Below are 21741 nucleotides of genomic sequence, written 5' to 3' on the forward strand. Positions count from 1 at the left end.
TTCTTCTTAGTATTACTTTAATAGTGTAAATCACATCGTTGGGTTTTCAGTTGGAAACAACAGCATTTCACTGTACATGTACACTTGAAACACCGACTCCAACTACCTTGAGGAGAACTGGTTGGATAAGGAGAGAGTAGTGTGTGTGTCTGTGTGCGTGTGTGTCTGTGCGTGTGTGTACGTGCGTGTGTGTGTGTGTGTGTGTGTGTGTGTGTGTGTGTGTGTGCTTGTGTGTGCGTGTGTGTATGCGTGTGTGTGTGTGTGTGTGTGTGTGTGTGTGTGTGTGTGTGTGTGTGTGTGTGTGTGTGCGTGTGTGTGTGTGTGTGTGTACGTGTGGAACAATACGTCAAAGTGTATCCCTTCGCTAATAGTGTCTGTGGGATCAAAGTAGAGGTGGGGAAGTGGAAAATGACTCCCACTGGCTAACTCTGCTCCTCCAATCACAGAAGATCATTTTAAAATAATCAAGCGTCCAATCAGAGCCTGGAGTCAAACAGGGGGCCGTCTCATCATCAAACACATCAGCAGTCTCAGTCCCACAGAAGAGATAACAACACAGAGAGAGAGGAGAGAGAAGAGAGAGGAGAGGGGAGAGTGAGAGGAGAGAGAAGAGCGAGAGAGAGAAGAGCGAGAGAGGAAGAGAGAAGAGCGAGAGAGGAATAGAGAGAGAGAGAGAGAGAGTAAGAGAGAAAGAGAGAAGAGAGAGAGGAAGAGAGAGAGAGAAGAGAGAGAGGAAGAGAGAGAGAGAGAGGAGAGAGAGGAAGAGAGAGCAAGAGCAAGAGTGAGAGATGTGTCCATAATAAACCCTTTATAAGGCATTTACAAACAGTTAACTCACCATCTATTAATTATTACTCCCACATTGGTAAATCTTAGTAAGCTTGTTATTCACACACCTGTTCAAATGAGTGGATTCAGCTATTTCAGCCACACCTGTTTCTGACAGATGTATAAGCAGCCATGCAATCCCCATAGACAAACATTGGCAGTACAATGGCCTTACTGAAGAGCTCAGTGACTTTCAACGTGGCACCGTCATAGGATGCCACCTTTCCAACAAGTCAGTTTGTCAAACTCCTGCCCTGTTAGAGCTGCCCCGGTCAACTGTAAGTGCTGTTATTGTGAAGTGGAAACGTTTAGGAGCAACAACGGCACAGCCGCGAAGTGGTAGGCCACACCAGCTCACAGAACGGGACCGCTGAGTGCTGAAGCTCGTAGCGCATACAAACCATCTGTTCTTGGTTGCAACACTCACTACCGAGTTCCAAACTGCCTCTGGATGCAACATCATCACAATAATTGTTCGTCGAGAGCTTCAAAAAATGCGTTTCCATGGCCGAGCAGCTGCACACAAACATAAGATCACCATGCGCAATGCCATGAATCGGCTGGAGTGCTGTAAAGCTCTCCAGTGATTTCCAGTGTAAATTCTCTGGAGTGATGAATCAAACTTCACCATCTGGCAGGCTGACGGACCAATCTGGGTTTGGTGGATGCCAGAAGAATGCTACCTGTCCCAACGCAGAGTGCCAAGTCTGGTGGAGGAATAGGAGGAATAATGGTCTAGGACTGTTTTTCATCACTCGGGCTAGACCCCTTAATTCCAGTGAATATAAATATTTACGCTTCAGCATATAATGATATTCTAGACAATCCTGTGCTTCCAACCATGTGGAAACAGTTTGGGGATGGCCCTTTCCTGTTTCAGCATGACAATGCCCCTGAGCACAAAGCAAGGTTCATACAGACATTGTTTGTTGAGATCAGTGTGGAAGAATTTGACTGGCCTGCACAGAGCCTTGACCTCAACCCCATCGAACACCTTTGGGATGAATTGGAACGCCGACTGCGAGCCAGGAGGCCTAATCGCACAACATCAGTGCCTGACCTCACTAACGCTCTTGTGGCTGAATGGAAGCAAGACCCCACAGTAATGTTCCAACATCTCGTAGAAAGGCTGTTCGAGCAGCAAACGGAGACCAACTCCAGATGAATGATTTTGGAATGAGATGTCTGATGAGCAGGTTAGACATCTTGTGTGGGTGTTGGTCACTCAAAGCATTTATAAAGTATTTATGAAGCATGCATATCGCTCACTGTAGATTAGGGTCTGCAAAAATACTAATGATTTAGTAAATGGTTTATAAATGTGGGAGTAATGATGAATACATGGTGAACACACACTTTATAAAATGCCTGAAATATGGTTTATTACAGACCGTTAAAATAAAGTGTTACCGAAAAGGGCTGTGATGGCCTGATGCCAAGCCCATGGGATGGTAACACCCCCCCACACACACACACACACACACTACCTCCAGGTTGAGTAGAGCAGTGGCCAGTTTGTGGACGTCAGCAGTGAGCAGCGAAGTCCCTCTGATCACCTTACTCAGCGCAGCCAGGGATTGGTGGATGCCCTGGACCAATCGGATAGCATTGAACTGTTCCAGAACAATGAAGGACAAGACAGGTGACCCCTGACCTTCAGTCGGTGGGGCAACTTTTTGATGGATGAGCGACGAGCCCTGAAAGACAGATAGACACACAGAGAAAAAGAGAGAGAGAGAGAGAGAGAGAGAGAGAGAGAGAGAGAGAGAGAGAGAGAGAGAGAGAGAGAGAGAGAGAGAGAGAGAGAGAGAGAGAAAGAGGGAAAGAGAGAGCGACAGATGAACAGAAAGAGAGAGAGAGAGAGGATAATTAAATGACTTGTGTAAAATGCATGCCACCCCAATAGCTTAATGCCAACAGACGATTAATAGGTGATTGACTAGAGATGATTAGCTCGCTGCTAGGATGTAGTAGGATGAGTAATTAGCTGGTCATTAGCTGCTCGTCCTTCTTGAGCTAGTTATACACCACCCCTTACAGAGAGGTTCCGCCCCTCGTAGACTGACCAATGGAATGGAGCATTCATATCTGCTACCGTCAGGGGGCTGGGATCTGGGTTTGACACACACAGGCTCGCACTACACAAAAACACACACGCACCAAAAAGAGTCGTCAAAGGGTTGTGAACAAAATAATATACAAACCAATGATCCCCTCAACTGCCTCCCAAAATCACAGGGAGAAAAGAGTGAATTAATTGAGCAAAAACACACTGCTCTGACACAATAACAGTCCTGTATTCACACGATCACTCTCTCCTAAGACAACAAAACAGAGACGCACTGTCCTCCTCTTCTTTTATTCTCTCTGTTGTTTGTGTTCTTCCTCAGCGTTGTATTCTCTCGCCCTGGTGCAGGCTGGGTAAGACATGCTAATGAGGTTTTACAGGGACCCGATGTGGGACCAGCCATTAATTAAAACCAGCGGGGTGCTGCACTAGATTCTGGGATGTCAAAGCGACACCCATATAAAAACACTTTAACACAATACATCATTCTCCTACTGATATCAAACACGACAATGGTGTGTGTGTGTGCAGCCTATTCTAACGCTCAGAAAAGTCATAGCCTGGTCCTGGGGAAGAAAGAACAATGATGTCTGCAACATACAACACTGCTCCACTATAGCAACATGAATCATTAAATAAACAAATTACCCACCTGAGAGACTCACAGTGGGAATGTTTACAAGAAGAGGAAATACACACACATGCACACACACAATGAAGGAACTTAATCAGCTTTATAGAGACTTGAATTACATTTGAGTAAACAACACTAGGACACACACTGAATACATGATCTGTTTCCACAGAGAACCACTGTTAGAATGGACCCTAGTGACAAACACTTCTGTTTCCACAGAGAACGACTGTTAGAATGGACCCAAGAGACAAACACTTCTGTTTCCACAGAGAACCACTGTTAGAATGGACCCAAGAGACAAACACTTCTGTTTCCACAGAGAACCACTGTTAGAATGGACCCAAGAGACAAACACTTCTGTTTCCACAGAGAACCACTGTTAGAATGGATCCAAGAGACAAACACTTTTGTTTCCACAGAGAAAGTAATACATTATATCAGAATCAACAGTGTTGGTGGTGCATGACTGTTCAGATATTTGGGGATTTTGCACCTCAATGCTCTGGTGAATCCACACCCAGGATGAAGCATTAACTTAAAGACAGACACATTGGGCAGAGGGGACACGACATAAACTCATTAATGGCTCCTGGGGTATTATTAACATAAAATAAGCTTGTTTACAAAGGGAAAACTAAGTACAGTCTCCCCTTCTCTTCTGTCTCCTGAAGACAGACCTTATTATAGCCAATCAAAAAACACTTCACCCACCTCAATGACCAATCAACAGACAACAACAGCAGCTGTGAGGTCATTTACATATATACACATATATCAGATCCCTATTACTGAGGCTAGGAGGACACAGGTACATCAACAATACACACACACACATAATAATATATTGTGTTTTCAGGCCCACAGAACAAGACAGAAACTAATGGGAGAGAGAGGGGAATGAGGAGGAGGGAGAGAGAGGGGAATGAGGAGGAGGGAGAAAGGGGGGATTGAGGAGGGAGGTAGATAGAGAGGGAATGAGGAGGGAGAGAGAGGGAATGAGGAGGGAGAGAGAGGGAATGAGGAGGGAGAGAGGGAATGAGGAGGGAGAGAGAGGGAATGAGGAGGGAAAGAGAGAATGAGCGAGAGAGAGCGAGAGAATGAGGGAGAGAGAGAGAGGGAATGAGGGAGAGAGAGAGAGGGAATGAGGGAGAGAGAGAGAGGGAATGAGGGGAATCAGAAGGGAGGTAGAGAGAGAGAGAGGGAATGAGAAGGGAGGTAGAGAGAGAGAGGGAGTGAGGGAGAGAGAGAGAGAAAGAGAGGGAGTGAGGGAGAGAGAGACAGAGAGAGGGGAATGAGGAGGGAGAGAGAGAGAAATGAGCAAGAGAGATTTAGGGAGAGAGAGAGGGGAATGAGGAGGGAGGTAGAGAGAGAGGGAGTAAGGGAGAGAGAGAGAGAGAGGGGGAGTGAGGGAGAGAGAGACAGAGAGGGGAATGAGGAGGGAGGTAGAGAGAGAGGGGGAATGAGGAGGAGTAGGGAGAGAAGGGCTAAATTATTTAACACAAAAGGGGACATTTCATTGATTTGAAAGGTGGTGGTTTCTAAGCAACTGCATACACTAGCAAAACCGAGGAGTGAGCAGCCACCGGCCAACACACACGAGCAAGCACACACACATACAAAGACACAGCAGCTGTTCAGGTAGATAGAGGAGAGAGCAGAGAGGGAGAAAGAAAGAGAGAGTTACCTGGTTAAGTTTCTTCCATAGGTTGAGGACAGGAGAGAGGCCATTGGACCAGATCTCCCTGTCAAACTTTGATCCTGCTGCTACCGAGCGGCTCAGAATCCTCAGCTGGGAGATCACCTGGAGTGAGAGAGAGACAGACAGACAGAGAGACAGACAGACAGACAGAGAGAGAGAGAGAGACAGACAGAGAGACAGAGAGAGAGACAGACAGACAGAGAGAGACAGACAGAGACAGACAGAGACAGAGAGAGACAGAGAGAGACAGACAGAGAGAGACAGACAGACAGAGAGAGAGAGACAGAGAGAGACAGGGAGAGAGAGAGAGACAGAGAGAGAGAGAGAGACAGAGAGAGAGACAGACAGACAGACAGACAGACAAACAAAGGGTGGAGGAGTTAATGCGTGTGGACAATGACCTTGACAGCTCAGCATAGTACATCAATCAGTCCATCCAGCCGTCCAATCATCGGACAGATAAAAAAAAAAACAGACCAGCAGAGAAGTTTATACTCTGATAGTAGAGATTTGGTTTCTGTTCTGAAGTGTGTGTGTGTGTGTGTGTGTGTGTGTGTGTGTGTGTGTGTGTGTGTGTGTGTGTGTGTGTGTGTGTGTGTGTGTGTGTGTGTGTGTGTGTGTGTGTGTGTGTGTGTGTGTGTGTGTGTGTGTGTGTGTGTGTGTGTGTTTGGTGCTCTGTGGAGATTAGAGGAATAGACTGTCTGATAAATGGGTTTAATTTGGTCTGGGTGAACTCTCCACCTACTTTCTCAGCCCCACTCAGGAGAGAGTCAGAGGATACACTCCTAGAAAAAAAGATGCTATCTACAACCTTAAAGGGTCTGAGAACCCTTTGAATAACTATTTTTGGTTGGAACCAAAAAGGGTTGTCCTATGGGAACAGCCAAAGAACCCTATTGGAACTCTTTGTTTCTAGTTTAGTGGGGTGGGGGGGGGGGGGGGGTCAGATCAGGACTAGGCTAATCCTATTTAAATTAATCCAGATTTTAAAAATGGCTTTCTGAGGTGTTGCTTAACTTCAGATGAATTGGTTCTAGACTAGGAAGTCCCAGACTAAAGTAAGGACTAACCAGTTCCTCTTTGTTAAGCCTAATTAAAAACCTGGGACACTGATACATAAGCATTTTGTGTTATGTTCCAGATGTCAAACAGCTCAAGCTGACCAGTACTTGTAGGAAAGGGCCTTCCCCGAAGAGAGTCACATAAAAGCCTTGGCTAAAGCAAACAAATGTCAGCTGGATTTTACTTGTACAGTGTATCTGGAAAGTATTCAGACCCCTAGACTTCTTCCACATTTTGTTACGTTACAGCCTTATTCAAAAATGGATTAAATAGTTTTCCCCCCTCATCAGTCTATACACAATACCCCATAATGACAAAGTATAAACAGGTTATTAGAAATGATTATATTTACATAAGTATTCAGACCCTTTACTCAGTACTTTGTTGAATCACCGTTGGCAGCGATTACAGCCTCGAGTCTTCTTGGGTATGACACTACAGGCTTGGCACACCTGTATTTGGGGAGTTTCTCCCATTCTTCTCTGCAGATCCTCTCAAGCTCTGTCAGGTTGGATGGGGAGCGTTGCTGCACAGCTATTTTAAGGTCTCCAGAGATGTTAGATCGGGATAAAGTCCGGGCCACTCAAGCACATTCAGAGACTTGTCCGGAAGCCACTCCTGCGCTGTGTCTTGGCTGTGTGCTCGAATCTTCGCCACAGTCTGAGCACTCGGAAACAGGTTTTCATCAAGGATCTCTCTGTACTTTGCTTCGTTCATCTTTCCCTCGATCCTGACTAGTCCCTGCAGCTGAAAAAGATCCCCACAGCATGATGCTGCCACCACCATGCTTCACCATAGGGATGGTGCCAGGTTTCCTCCAGACGTGATGCTCGGCATTCAAGCTAAAGCGTTTAATCCTGGTTTCATCAGACCAGAGAATCTTGTTTCTCATGGTCTGAGAGTCTTTAGGTGCCTTGTGGCAAACTCCAAGCGGGCTGTCATGTGCCTTTTACTGAGGAGTGGCTTCCATCTGGTCACTCTAACATAAAGGCCTGATTGGTGGAGTGCTGCAGAGATGGTTGTCCTTCTAGAAGGTTCTCCACAGAGGAACTCTAGAGCTCTGTCAGAGTGACCATCAGGTTCTTGGTCACCTCCCTGACCAAGGCGCTTCTCCCCCGATTGCTCAGTTTGGCCGGTTTCTACAAGTTGTAGAAACATCTCAAGGATGATTCATGGAAACAGGATGCACCTGAGCTCACTTTCGAGTCTCAAAGCAAAGGTGCTGAATAATTTTATTTCTAATAAATTTCTAAACATTCCTAAGAACTTGTTTTCACTTTGTCATTAAGGGGTATTGTGTGTAGATCGCTGTGTTTTTTATTTTATTGAATCCATTTTAGAATAAGGCTGTAATGTAACAAAACATGGAAAAAGTCAAAGGGTCTGAATTACTTTCCAAAGGCACTGTAGATACAGAAACGATCATGGCAACTGATTTAATCAAAATTATTCCGTGGGTTTCTCCTGTCTGGAATTGCTGGTGCTCTTTGGTCATTATTATCAGGTTCAGTTTGAGCCTCCACTTAGCTCTAGATTAGCTCTAATCGTCCTTCTGGAAATCAGACTTTTTAAATCTAAACTCGGGCAAGTCTGAAACCATTTTAACCATGTCTGAGAAATGCAATTTCAGTTAGTCTAATATTAAATATTAAGCTTAATCTGATTCCGCAAAACCGCCCCGTAATTTGAATAAATAATAGTTGATCTGGGAGATGTAGCCTTGGCCTACTGATTGTATGAATGTGGGACATGTCATCGCACAACTGTCCCAGAGTCTGTTTGGAACGGGCTATTTCTTTCTTGACAAGCGGACCAATAGAATAGGTCAACTTATCTACTATGGGGGATAGTATATTGACATAGGCTAGTGATAATGTTCTTTACTCACGTTTCAGGTTTATAATGTCACATTTAAGTAAAGCGAAATGCCTTTCTCAGTAACTCAAAACACAACAATAAAAAAAGGAAATATGGACATATTGAACATGCATTAGAATTTGGTAAGACTTGCATGTTGTGTTAATATGAATGACCATCATGTAAATGTGATTTCTGTGTTTCTGAGCACTAATCAGGTTGTGTTAATATGAATGACCATCATGTAAATGTGATTTGTGTGTTTCTGAGCACTAATCAGGTTGTGTTAATATGAATGACCATCATGTAAATGTGATTTGTGTGTTTCTGAGCACTAATCAGGTTGTGTTAATATGAATGACCATCATGTAAATGTGATTTCTGTGTTTCTGAGCACTAATCAGGTTGCATATGGGTCTGGTCAAATGTCCAGCACCACATTTTACAAACAGACACACGCACACGGACGCACACACACACACACGCACGCACGCACGCACGGACACACACACACACACACGCACACGCACGCATGCACACACACACACGCACGCATGGACGCACACACACACACGCACGGACGCACACACACAGAGCAAGCTCTGGTAGCCTATTCAGCGAGAGCAAAACCCAGATGAGTTTTAATACCTGTTAAAGACCATTCACCCAGACTAGTTACTGGGCTTTCCTGTATATAGTCGCTTCACAAATCTCCTGTTTCACAATGGAAGGTTGCAGATGCCCAAAACCTCAAGTTGATGAGTACTTGTAGGGAAGGAGTGATGGGCCTTCCCCGAAGAGACTCAGGGTAATGTGGGGAGATTGATGAGCAAATGGTTTATTTAATCCATTTTAGAATGACGCTGGAAATAAACAACGTGGAAAAACTCAAGGGGTCTGAACACTTTCCAAGCGAACTGTATACATAGAGCAGACTAGTTATATAGAGCAGACTAGTTACATAGAGCAGACTAGTTATATAGGGCAGACTAGTTATATAGGGCAGACTAGTTACATAGCGCAGACTAGTTACATAGAGCAGACTAGTTATATAGGGCAGACTAGTTATATAGGGCAGACTAGTTATATAGGGCAGACTAGTTATATAGGGCAGACTAGTTACATAGCGCAGACTAGTTACATAGAGCAGACTAGTTATATAGGGCAGACTAGTTATATAGGGCAGACTAGTTATATAGGGCAGACTAGTTACATAGGGCAGACTAGTTACATAGGGCAGACTAGTTATATAGGGCAGACTAGTTATATAGGGCAGACTAGTTATATAGGGCAGACTAGTTATATAGGGCAGACTAGTTACATAGAGCAGACTAGTTATATAGGGCAGACTAGTTACATAGAGCAGACTAGTTATATAGGGCAGACTAGTTACATAGCGCAGACTAGTTACATAGAGCAGACTAGTTACATAGGGCAGACTAGTTATATAGGGCAGACTAGTTATATAGGGCAGACTAGTTACATAGGGCAGACTAGTTATATAGGGCAGACTAGTTACATAGCGCAGACTAGTTACATAGAGCAGACTAGTTATATAGGGCAGACTAGTTATATAGGGCAGACTAGTTATATAGGGCAGACTAGTTACATAGAGCAGACTAGTTATATAGGGCAGACTAGTTATATAGAGCAGACTAGTTATATAGAGCAGACTAGTTACATAGAGCAGACTAGTTACATAGAGCAGACTAGTTACATAGAGCAGACTAGTTACATAGAGCAGACTAGTTACATAGAGCAGACTAGTTATATAGGGCAAACTAGTTACATAGCGCAGACTAGTTACATAGCGCAGACTAGTTACATAGCGCAGACTAGTTACATAGAGCAGACTAGTTACATAGAGCAGACTAGTTACATAGAGCAGACTAGTTACATAGAGCAGACTAGTTACATAGCGCAGACTAGTTACATAGAGCAGACTAGTTACATAGAGCAGACTAGTTACATAGAGCAGACTAGTTATATAGGGCAGACTAGTTATATAGGGCAGACTAGTTATATAGGGCAGACTAGTTATATAGAGCAGACTAGTTATATAGGGCAGACTAGTTATATAGAGCAGACTAGTTATATAGAGCAGACTAGTTACATAGAGCAGACTAGTTATATAGGGCAGACTAGTTATATAGAGCAGACTAGTTATATAGAGCAGACTAGTTACATAGAGCAGACTAGTTACATAGAGCAGACTAGTTACATAGAGCAGACTAGTTACATAGAGCAGACTAGTTACATAGGGCAGACTAGTTATATAGGGCAGACTAGTTACATAGGGCAGACTAGTTACATAGAGCAGACTAGTTACATAGAGCAGACTAGTTACATAGGGCAGACTAGTTATATAGAGCAGATTAGTTATATAGGGCAGACTAGTTATATAGAGCAGACTAGTTACATAGAGCAGACTAGTTACATAGAGCAGACTAGTTACATAGAGCAGACTAGTTACATAGGGCAGACTAGTTATATAGAGTAGACTAGTTATATAGGGCAGACTAGTTATATAGGGCAGACTAGTTATATAGGGCAGACTAGTTGTATAGAGCAGACTAGTTACATAGAGCAGACTAGTTATATAGGGCAGACTAGTTATATAGGGCAGACTAGTTATATAGGGCAGACTATATAGGGCAGACTAGTTATATAGAGCAGACTAGTTATATAGAGCAGACTAGATATATAGGGCAGACTAGTTACATAGAGCAGACTAGTTATATAGGGCAGACTAGTTACATAGGGCAGACTAGTTATATAGGGCAGACTAGTTATATAGAGCAGACTAGTTATATAGGGCAGACTAGTTACATAGGGCAGACTAGTTATATAGGGCAGACTAGTTATATAGGGCAGACTATATAGGGCAGACTAGTTATATAGGGCAGACTAGTTATATAGAGCAGACTAGTTACATGAAGCAGACTAGTTATTTAGAGCAGACTAGTTATATAGGGCAGACTAGTTATAAAGAGCAGAGTAGTTATATAGATCAGACTAGTTATATAGGGCATACTAGTTATATAGGGCATACTAGTTACATAGAGCAGACTAGTTATATCGAGCATTTAAGTTACATAAAGCAGACTAGTTACATAGAGCAGACTCGTTACATAGAGCAGACTAGTTACACAGAGCAGACTAGTTACACAGAGCAGACTAGTTACACAGAGCAGACTAGTTACACAGAGCAGACTACTTACATAGAGCAGACTAGTGACATAGAGCAGACTAGTTACATAGAGCAGACTAGTTATATTCATACATAAAGCATACTAGTTACGACCACCCATCATCACTGTCAAACGCTCCCTAAAACACTTCTGTGAGCAGGCCTTTCTAATCGACCTGGCCCGGGTACCCTGGAAGGACATTGACCTCATCCCGTCAGTTGAGGATGCCTGGTCATTCTTTAAGAGTAACTTCCTAACCATTTTAGATAAGCATGCTCCGTTCAAAAAATGCAGAACTAAGAACAGATACAGCCCTTGGTTCACTCCAGACCTGACTGCCCTCGACCAGCACAAAAACATCCTGTGGCGGACTGCAATAGCATCGAACAGTCCCCGCGATATGCAACTGTTCAGGGAAGTCTGGAACCAATACACGCAGTCAGTCAGGAAAGCTAAGGCCAGCTTCTTCAGGCAGAAGTTTGCATCCTGTAGCTCCAACTCCAAAAAGTTCTGGGACACTGTGAAGTCCATGGAGAACAAGAGCACCTCCTCCCAGCTGCCCACTGCACTGAGGCTAGGGAACACGGTCACCACCGACAAATCCGTGATTATCGAAAACTTCAACAAGCATTTCTCAATGGCTGGCCATGCCTTCCGCCTGGCTACTCCAACCTCGACCAACAGCTCCGGCCCCCCCGCAGCTCCTCGCCCAAGCCTCTCCAGGTTCTCCTTTACCCAAATCCAGATAGCAGATGTTCTGAAAGAGCTGCAAAACCTGGACCCGTATAAATCAGCTGGGCTTGACAATCTGGACCCTCTATTTCTGAAACTATCTGCCGCCATTGTCGCAACCCCTATTACCAGCCTGTTCAACCTCTCTTTCATATCATCTGAGATCCCCAAGGATTGGAAAACTGCCGCAGTCATCCCCCTCTTCAAAGGGGGAGACACCCTGGACCCAAACTGTTACAGACCTATATCCATTCTGCCTTGCCTATCTAAGGTCTTCGAAAGCCAAGTCAACAAACAGGTCACTGACCATCTCGAATCCCACCGTACCTTCTCCGCTATGCAATCTGGTTTCCGAGCCGGTCACGGGTGCACCTCAGCCACACTCAAGGTACTAAACGACATCATAACCGCCATCGATAAAAGACAGTACTGTGCAGCCGTCTTCATCGACCTTGCCAAGGCTTTCGACTCTGTCAATCACCATATTCTTATCGGCAGACTCAGTAGCCTCGGTTTTTCGGATGACTGCCTTGCCTGGTTCACCAATTACTTTGCAGACAGAGTTCAGTGTGTCAAATCGGAGGGCATGCTGTCCGGTCCTCTGGCAGTCTCTATGGGGGTGCCACAGGGTTCAATTCTCGGGCCGACTCTTTTCTCTGTATATATCAATGATGTTGCTCTTGCTGCGGGCGATTCCCTGATCCACCTCTACGCAGACGACACCATTCTATATACTTTCGGCCCGTCATTGGACACTGTGCTATCTAACCTCCAAACGAGCTTCAATGCCATACAACACTCCTTCCGTGGCCTCCAACTGCTCTTAAACGCTAGTAAAACCAAATGCATGCTTTTCAACCGATCGCTGCCTGCACCCGCTTGCCCGACTAGCATCACCACACTGGATGGTTCCGACCTTGAATATGTGGACACCTATAAGTACCTAGGTGTCTGGCTAGACTGCAAACTCTCCTTCCAGACCCATATCAAACATCTCCAATCGAAAATCAAATCAAGAGTCGGCTTTCTATTCCGTAACAAAGCCTCCTTCACTCACGCTGCCAAGCTTACCCTAGTAAAACTGACTATCCTACCGATCCTCGACTTTGGCAATGTCATCTACAAAATTGCTTCCAACACTCTTCTCAGCAAACTGGATGCAGTTTATCACAGTGCCATCCGTTTTGTCACTAAAGCACCTTATACTACCCACCACTGCGACTTGTATGCTCTAGTCGGCTGGCCCTCGCTACATATTCGTCGCAAGACCCACTGGCTCCAGGTCATCTACAAGGCCATGCTAGGTAAAGCTCCGCCTTATCTCAGTTCGCGCTCCAGCAGGTGTATCTCACTGATCATCCCTAAAGCCAACACCTCATTCGGCCGCCTTTCGTTCCAGTACTCTGCTGCCTGTGACTGGAACGAATTGCAAAAATCGCTGAAGTTGGAGACCTTTATCTCCCTCACCAACTTCAAACATCAGCTATCTGAGCAGCTAACCGATCGCTGCAGCTGTACATAATCTATTGGTAAATAGCCCACCCATTTTCACCTACCTCATCCCCACAGTTTTTATTTATTTACTTTTCTGCTCTTTTGCACACCAATATCTCTACCTGTACATGATCATTTATCAATCCAGTGTTAATCTGCAATATTGTAATTATTCGCCTACCTCCTCATGCCTTTTGCACACATTGTATATAGACTCCCCTTTTTTTCTACTGTGTTATTGACTTGTTCATTGTTTACTCCATGTGTAACTCTGTGTTGTCTGTTCACACTGCTATGCTTTATCTTGGCCAGGTCGCAGTTGTAAATGAGAACTTGTTCTCAACTAGCCTACCTGGTTAAATAAAGGTGAAATAAAAAATAAAATAAAAAAATAAACATAAAGCAGACTAGTTACATAGAGCAGACTAGTTACATAGAGCAGACTAGTTACATAGAGCAGACTAGTTACATATAGCAGACTAGTTACATAGAGCAGACTAGTTATATTCATACATAAAGCATACTAGTTATATACAGCAGACTAGTTATATAGAGCAGACTAGTTATATAGAGCAGACTAGTTATATAGAGCAGACTAGTTATATAGAGCAGACTAGTTACATAGTGCAGACTAGTTACATAGGGCAGACTAGTTATATAGGGCAGACTAGTTACATAGGGCAGACTAGTTACATAGAGCAGACTAGTTACATAGAGCATACTAGTTATATAGGGCAGACTAGTTATATAGGGCAGACTAGTTATATAGGGCAGACTAGTTATATAGAGCAGACTAGTTATATAAAGCAGACTAGTTATATAAAGCAGACTAGTTATATAGGGCAGACTAGTTATATAGGGCAGACTAGTTACATGAAGCAGACTAGTTATATATGGCAGAGTAGTTATATAGAGCAGAGTAGTTATATAGAGCAGACTAGTTATATAGGGCATACTAGTTATATAGGGCATACTAGTTACATAATGCAGACTAGTTATATCGAGCATACTAGTTACATAGAGCAGACTAGTTACATAGAGCAGACTAGTTATATAGGGCAGACTAGTTATATAGGGCAGACTAGTTATATAGGGCATACTAGTTATATAGGGCAAACTAGTTATATAGGGCAAACTAGTTATATAGGGCAAACTAGTTTTAGGGCATACTAGTTATATAGGGCATACTAGTTATATAGGGCAAACTAGTTATATAGGGCAAACTAGTTATATAGGGCAAACTAGTTATATAGGGAAGACTAGTTATATAGGGCAGACTAGTTATATAGGGCAGACTTATATAGGGCAGACTAGTTACATGAAGCAGACTAGTTATATATGGCAGAGTAGTTATATAGAGCAGAGTAGTTATATAGGGCAGACTAGTTATATAGGGCAGACTAGTTATATAGGGCATACTAGTTATATAGGGCATACTAGTTATATAGGGCATACAAGTTACATAGAGCAGACTAGTTATATAGGGCATACTAGTTACATAATGCAGACTAGTTATATCGAGCATACTAGTTACATAGAGCAGACTCGCTACATAGAGCAGACTAGTTATATTCACATACAGGTATAGAGCAGACTAGTTATACAGAGCAGACTAGTTATATTCACATACAGGTATAGAGCAGACTAGTTATACAGAGCAGACTAGTTATACAGAGCAGACTAGTTATATTCACATACAGGTATAGAGCAGACTAGTTATACAGAGCAGACTAGTTATATTCACATACAGGTATAGAGCAGACTAGTTATACAGAGCAGACTAGTTATATTCACATACAGGTATAGAGCAGACTAGTTATATTCACATACAGGTATAGAGCAGACTAGTTATACAGAGCAGACTAGTTATACAGAGCAGACTAGTTATATTCACATACAGGTATAGAGCAGACTAGTTATATTCACATACAGGTATAGAGCAGACTAGTTATACAGAGCAGACTAGTTATACAGAGCAGACTAGTTATATTCACATACAGGTATAGAGCAGACTAGTTATACAGAGCAGACTAGTTATACAGAGCAGACTAGTTATATTCACATACAGGTATAGAGCAGACTAGTTATACAGAGCAGACTAGTTATACAGAGCAGACTAGTTATATTCACATACAGGTATAGAGCAGACTAGTTATATTCACATACAGGTATAGAGCAGACTAGTTATACAGAGCAGACTAGTTATACAGAGCAGACTAGTTATATTCACATACAGGTATAGAGCAGACTAGTTATATTCACATACAGGTATAGAGCAGACTAGTTATACAGAGCAGACTAGTTATATTCACATACAGGTACAGAGCAGACTAGTTATATTCACATACAGGTATAGAGCAGACTAGTTATACAGAGCAGACTAGTTATATTCACATACAGGTATAGAGCAGACTAGTTATACAGAGCAGACTAGTTATATTGACATACAGGTATAGAGCAGACTAGTTATATTCACATACAGGTATAGAGCAGACTAGTTATATTCACATACAGGTATAGAGCAGACTAGTTATACAGAGCAGACTAGTTATATTCACATACAGGTATAGAGCAGACTAGTTATACAGAGCAGACTAGTTATATTCACATACAGGTATAGAGCAGACTAGTTATATTCACATACAGGTATAGAGCAGACTAGTTATATTCACATACAGGTATAGAGCAGACTAGTTATATTCACATACAGGTATAGAGCAGACTAGTTATACAGAGCAGACTAGTTATACAGAGCAGACTAGTTATATTCACATACAGGTATAGAGCAGACTAGTTATATTCACATACAGGTATAGAGCAGACTAGTTATACAGAGCAGACTAGTTATATTCACATACAGGTATAGAGCAGACTAGTTATATTCACATACAGGTATAGAGCAGACTAGTTATACAGAGCAGACTAGTTATACAGAGCAGACTAGTTATACAGAGCAGACTAGTTATATTCACATACAGGTATAGAGCAGACTAGTTATATTCACATACAGGTATAGAGCAGACTAGTTATACAGAGCAGACTAGTTATACAGAGCAGACTAGTTATATTCACATACAGGTACAGAGCAGACTAGTTATATTCACATACAGGTATAGAGCAGACTAGTTATACAGAGCAGACTAGTTATATTCACATACAGGTATAGAGCAGACTAGTTATACAGAGCAGACTAGTTATATTGACATACAGGTATAGAGCAGACTAGTTATATTCACATACAGGTATAGAGCAGACTAGTTATATTCACATACAGGTATAGAGCAGACTAGTTATACAGAGCAGACTAGTTATATTCACATACAGGTATAGAGCAGACTAGTTATACAGAGCAGACTAGTTATATTCACATACAGGTATAGAGCAGACTAGTTATATTCACATACAGGTATAGAGCAGACTAGTTATATTCACATACAGGTATAGAGCAGACTAGTTATATTCACATACAGGTATAGAGCAGACTAGTTATACAGAGCAGACTAGTTATACAGAGCAGACTAGTTATATTCACATACAGGTATAGAGCAGACTAGTTATATTCACATACAGGTATAGAGCAGACTAGTTATACAGAGCAGACTAGTTATATTCACATACAGGTATAGAGCAGACTAGTTATATTCACATACAGGTATAGAGCAGACTAGTTATACAGAGCAGACTAGTTATACAGAGCAGACTAGTTATACAGAGCAGACTAGTTATATTCACATACAGGTATAGAGCAGACTAGTTATATTCACATACAGGTATAGAGCAGACTAGTTATACAGAGCAGACTAGTTATACAGAGCAGACTAGTTATATTCACATACAGGTATAGAGCAGACTAGTTATATTCACATACAGGTATAGAGCAGACTAGTTATACAGAGCAGACTAGTTATACAGAGCAGACTAGTTATATTCACATACAGGTATAGAGCAGACTAGTTATACAGAGCAGACTAGTTATATTCACATACAGGTATAGAGCAGACTAGTTATATTCACATACAGGTATAGAGCAGACTAGTTATACAGAGCAGACTAGTTATACAGAGCAGACTAGTTATATTCACATACAGGTATAGAGCAGACTAGTTATATTCACATACAGGTATAGAGCAGACTAGTTATACAGAGCAGACTAGTTATACAGAGCAGACTAGTTATATTCACATACAGGTATAGAGCAGACTAGTTATATTCACATACAGGTATAGAGCAGACTAGTTATACAGAGCAGACTAGTTATATTCACATACAGGTATAGAGCAGACTAGTTATATTCACATACAGGTATAGAGCAGACTAGTTATACAGAGCAGACTAGTTATACAGAGCAGACTAGTTATACAGAGCAGACTAGTTATATTCACATACAGGTATAGAGCAGACTAGTTATATTCACATACAGGTATAGAGCAGACTAGTTATACAGAGCAGACTAGTTATACAGAGCAGACTAGTTATATTCACATACAGGTACAGAGCAGACTAGTTATATTCACATACAGGTATAGAGCAGACTAGTTATACAGAGCAGACTAGTTATATTCACATACAGGTATAGAGCAGACTAGTTATACAGAGCAGACTAGTTATATTGACATACAGGTATAGAGCAGACTAGTTATATTCACATACAGGTATAGAGCAGACTAGTTATATTCACATACAGGTATAGAGCAGACTAGTTATACAGAGCAGACTAGTTATATTCACATACAGGTATAGAGCAGACTAGTTATACAGAGCAGACTAGTTATATTCACATACAGGTATAGAGCAGACTAGTTATATTCACATACAGGTATAGAGCAGACTAGTTATATTCACATACAGGTATAGAGCAGACTAGTTATATTCACATACAGGTATAGAGCAGACTAGTTATACAGAGCAGACTAGTTATACAGAGCAGACTAGTTATATTCACATACAGGTATAGAGCAGACTAGTTATATTCACATACAGGTATAGAGCAGACTAGTTATATTCACATACAGGTATAGAGCAGACTAGTTATATTCACATACAGGTATAGAGCAGACTAGTTATACAGAGCAGACTAGTTATACAGAGCAGACTAGTTATATTCACATACAGGTATAGAGCAGACTAGTTATATTCACATACAGGTATAGAGCAGACTAGTTATACAGAGCAGACTAGTTATATTCACATACAGGTATAGAGCAGACTAGTTATATTCACATACAGGTATAGAGCAGACTAGTTATACAGAGCAGACTAGTTATACAGAGCAGACTAGTTATACAGAGCAGACTAGTTATATTCACATACAGGTATAGAGCAGACTAGTTATATTCACATACAGGTATAGAGCAGACTAGTTATACAGAGCAGACTAGTTATACAGAGCAGACTAGTTATATTCACATACAGGTATAGAGCAGACTAGTTATATTCACATACAGGTATAGAGCAGACTAGTTATACAGAGCAGACTAGTTATACAGAGCAGACTAGTTATATTCACATACAGGTATAGTTATACAGAGCAGACTAGTTATATTCAGGTATAGGCAGACTAGTTATACAGAGCAGACTTTATATTCACATACAGGTATAGAGCAGACTAGTTATATTCACATACAGGTATAGAGCAGACTAGTTATACAGAGCAGACTAGTTATACAGAGCAGACTAGTTATATTCACATACAGGTATAGAGCAGACTAGTTATATTCACATACAGGTATAGAGCAGACTAGTTATACAGAGCAGACTAGTTATATTCACATACAGGTATAGAGCAGACTAGTTATATTCACATACAGGTATAGAGCAGACTAGTTATACAGAGCAGACTAGTTATACAGAGCAGACTAGTTATACAGAGCAGACTAGTTATATTCACATACAGGTATAGAGCAGACTAGTTATATTCACATACAGGTATAGAGCAGACTAGTTATACAGAGCAGACTAGTTATACAGAGCAGACTAGTTATATTCACATACAGGTATAGAGCAGACTAGTTATATTCACATACAGGTATAGAGCAGACTAGTTATACAGAGCAGACTAGTTATACAGAGCAGACTAGTTATATTCACATACAGGTATAGAGCAGACTAGTTATACAGAGCAGACTAGTTATATTCACATACAGGTATAGAGCAGACTAGTTATATTCACATACAGGTATAGAGCAGACTAGTTATACAGAGCAGACTAGTTATACAGAGCAGACTAGTTATATTCACATACAGGTATAGAGCAGACTAGTTATATTCACATACAGGTATAGAGCAGACTAGTTATACAGAGCAGACTAGTTATACAGAGCAGACTAGTTATATTCACATACAGGTATAGAGCAGACTAGTTATATTCACATACAGGTATAGAGCAGACTAGTTATACAGAGCAGACTAGTTATATTCACATACAGGTATAGAGCAGACTAGTTATATTCACATACAGGTATAGAGCAGACTAGTTATACAGAGCAGACTAGTTATACAGAGCAGACTAGTTATACAGAGCAGACTAGTTATATTCACATACAGGTATAGAGCAGACTAGTTATATTCACATACAGGTATAGAGCAGACTAGTTATACAGAGCAGACTAGTTATACAGAGCAGACTAGTTATATTCACATACAGGTACAGAGCAGACTAGTTATATTCACATACAGGTATAGAGCAGACTAGTTATACAGAGCAGACTAGTTATATTCACATACAGGTATAGAGCAGACTAGTTATACAGAGCAGACTAGTTATATTGACATACAGGTATAGAGCAGACTAGTTATATTCACATACAGGTATAGAGCAGACTAGTTATATTCACATACAGGTATAGAGCAGACTAGTTATACAGAGCAGACTAGTTATATTCACATACAGGTATAGAGCAGACTAGTTATACAGAGCAGACTAGTTATATTCACATACAGGTATAGAGCAGACTAGTTATATTCACATACAGGTATAGAGCAGACTAGTTATATTCACATACAGGTATAGAGCAGACTAGTTATATTCACATACAGGTATAGAGCAGACTAGTTATACAGAGCAGACTAGTTATACAGAGCAGACTAGTTATATTCACATACAGGTATAGAGCAGACTAGTTATATTCACATACAGGTATAGAGCAGACTAGTTATACAGAGCAGACTAGTTATATTCACATACAGGTATAGAGCAGACTAGTTATATTCACATACAGGTATAGAGCAGACTAGTTATACAGAGCAGACTAGTTATACAGAGCAGACTAGTTATACAGAGCAGACTAGTTATATTCACATACAGGTATAGAGCAGACTAGTTATATTCACATACAGGTATAGAGCAGACTAGTTATACAGAGCAGACTAGTTATACAGAGCAGACTAGTTATATTCACATACAGGTATAGAGCAGACTAGTTATATTCACATACAGGTATAGAGCAGACTAGTTATACAGAGCAGACTAGTTATACAGAGCAGACTAGTTATATTCACATACAGGTATAGAGCAGACTAGTTATATTCACATACAGGTATAGAGCAGACTAGTTATATTCACATACAGGTATAGAGCAGACTAGTTATACAGAGCAGACTAGTTATATTCACATACAGGTATAGAGCAGACTAGTTATACAGAGCAGACTAGTTATACAGAGCAGACTAGTTATATTCACATACAGGTATAGAGCAGACTAGTTATATTCACATACAGGTATAGAGCAGACTAGTTATATTCACATACAGGTATAGAGCAGACTAGTTATATTCACATACAGGTATAGAGCAGACTAGTTATACAGAGCAGACTAGTTATACAGAGCAGACTAGTTATATTCACATACAGGTATAGAGCAGACTAGTTATATTCACATACAGGTATAGAGCAGACTAGTTATATTCACATACAGGTATAGAGCAGACTAGTTATATTCACATACAGGTATAGAGCAGACTAGTTATATTCACATACAGGTATAGGGCAGACTAGTTATATTCACATACAGGTATAGGGCAGACTAGTTATATTCACATACAGGTATAGAGCAGACTAGTTACATAGAGCAGACTAGTTATATTCACATACAGGTATAGAGCAGACTAGTTACATAGAGCAGACTAGTTATATTCACATACAGATATAGAGCAGACTAGTTATATTCACATACAG

At 41.4% G+C, this 21741-nt stretch overlaps 1 protein-coding gene across 1 annotated transcript in view; it reads right to left on the reverse strand.

The window, feature by feature from the left end:
- Window positions 1-21741, reverse strand: part of dync2h1 (dynein cytoplasmic 2 heavy chain 1) — a 290615-nt gene that overhangs the window by 43371 nt on the left and 225503 nt on the right. The window contains 2 exon segments of the mRNA XM_064972741.1: window positions 2316-2525; window positions 5218-5334. Of these exon segments, the coding sequence (XP_064828813.1) occupies window positions 2316-2525; window positions 5218-5334 (327 nt within the window).

The sequence above is a fragment of the Oncorhynchus masou genome, chromosome 9 (assembly GCF_036934945.1).
Source record: "Oncorhynchus masou masou isolate Uvic2021 chromosome 9, UVic_Omas_1.1, whole genome shotgun sequence".
Taxonomy (NCBI): Eukaryota; Metazoa; Chordata; class Actinopteri; order Salmoniformes; family Salmonidae; genus Oncorhynchus; species Oncorhynchus masou.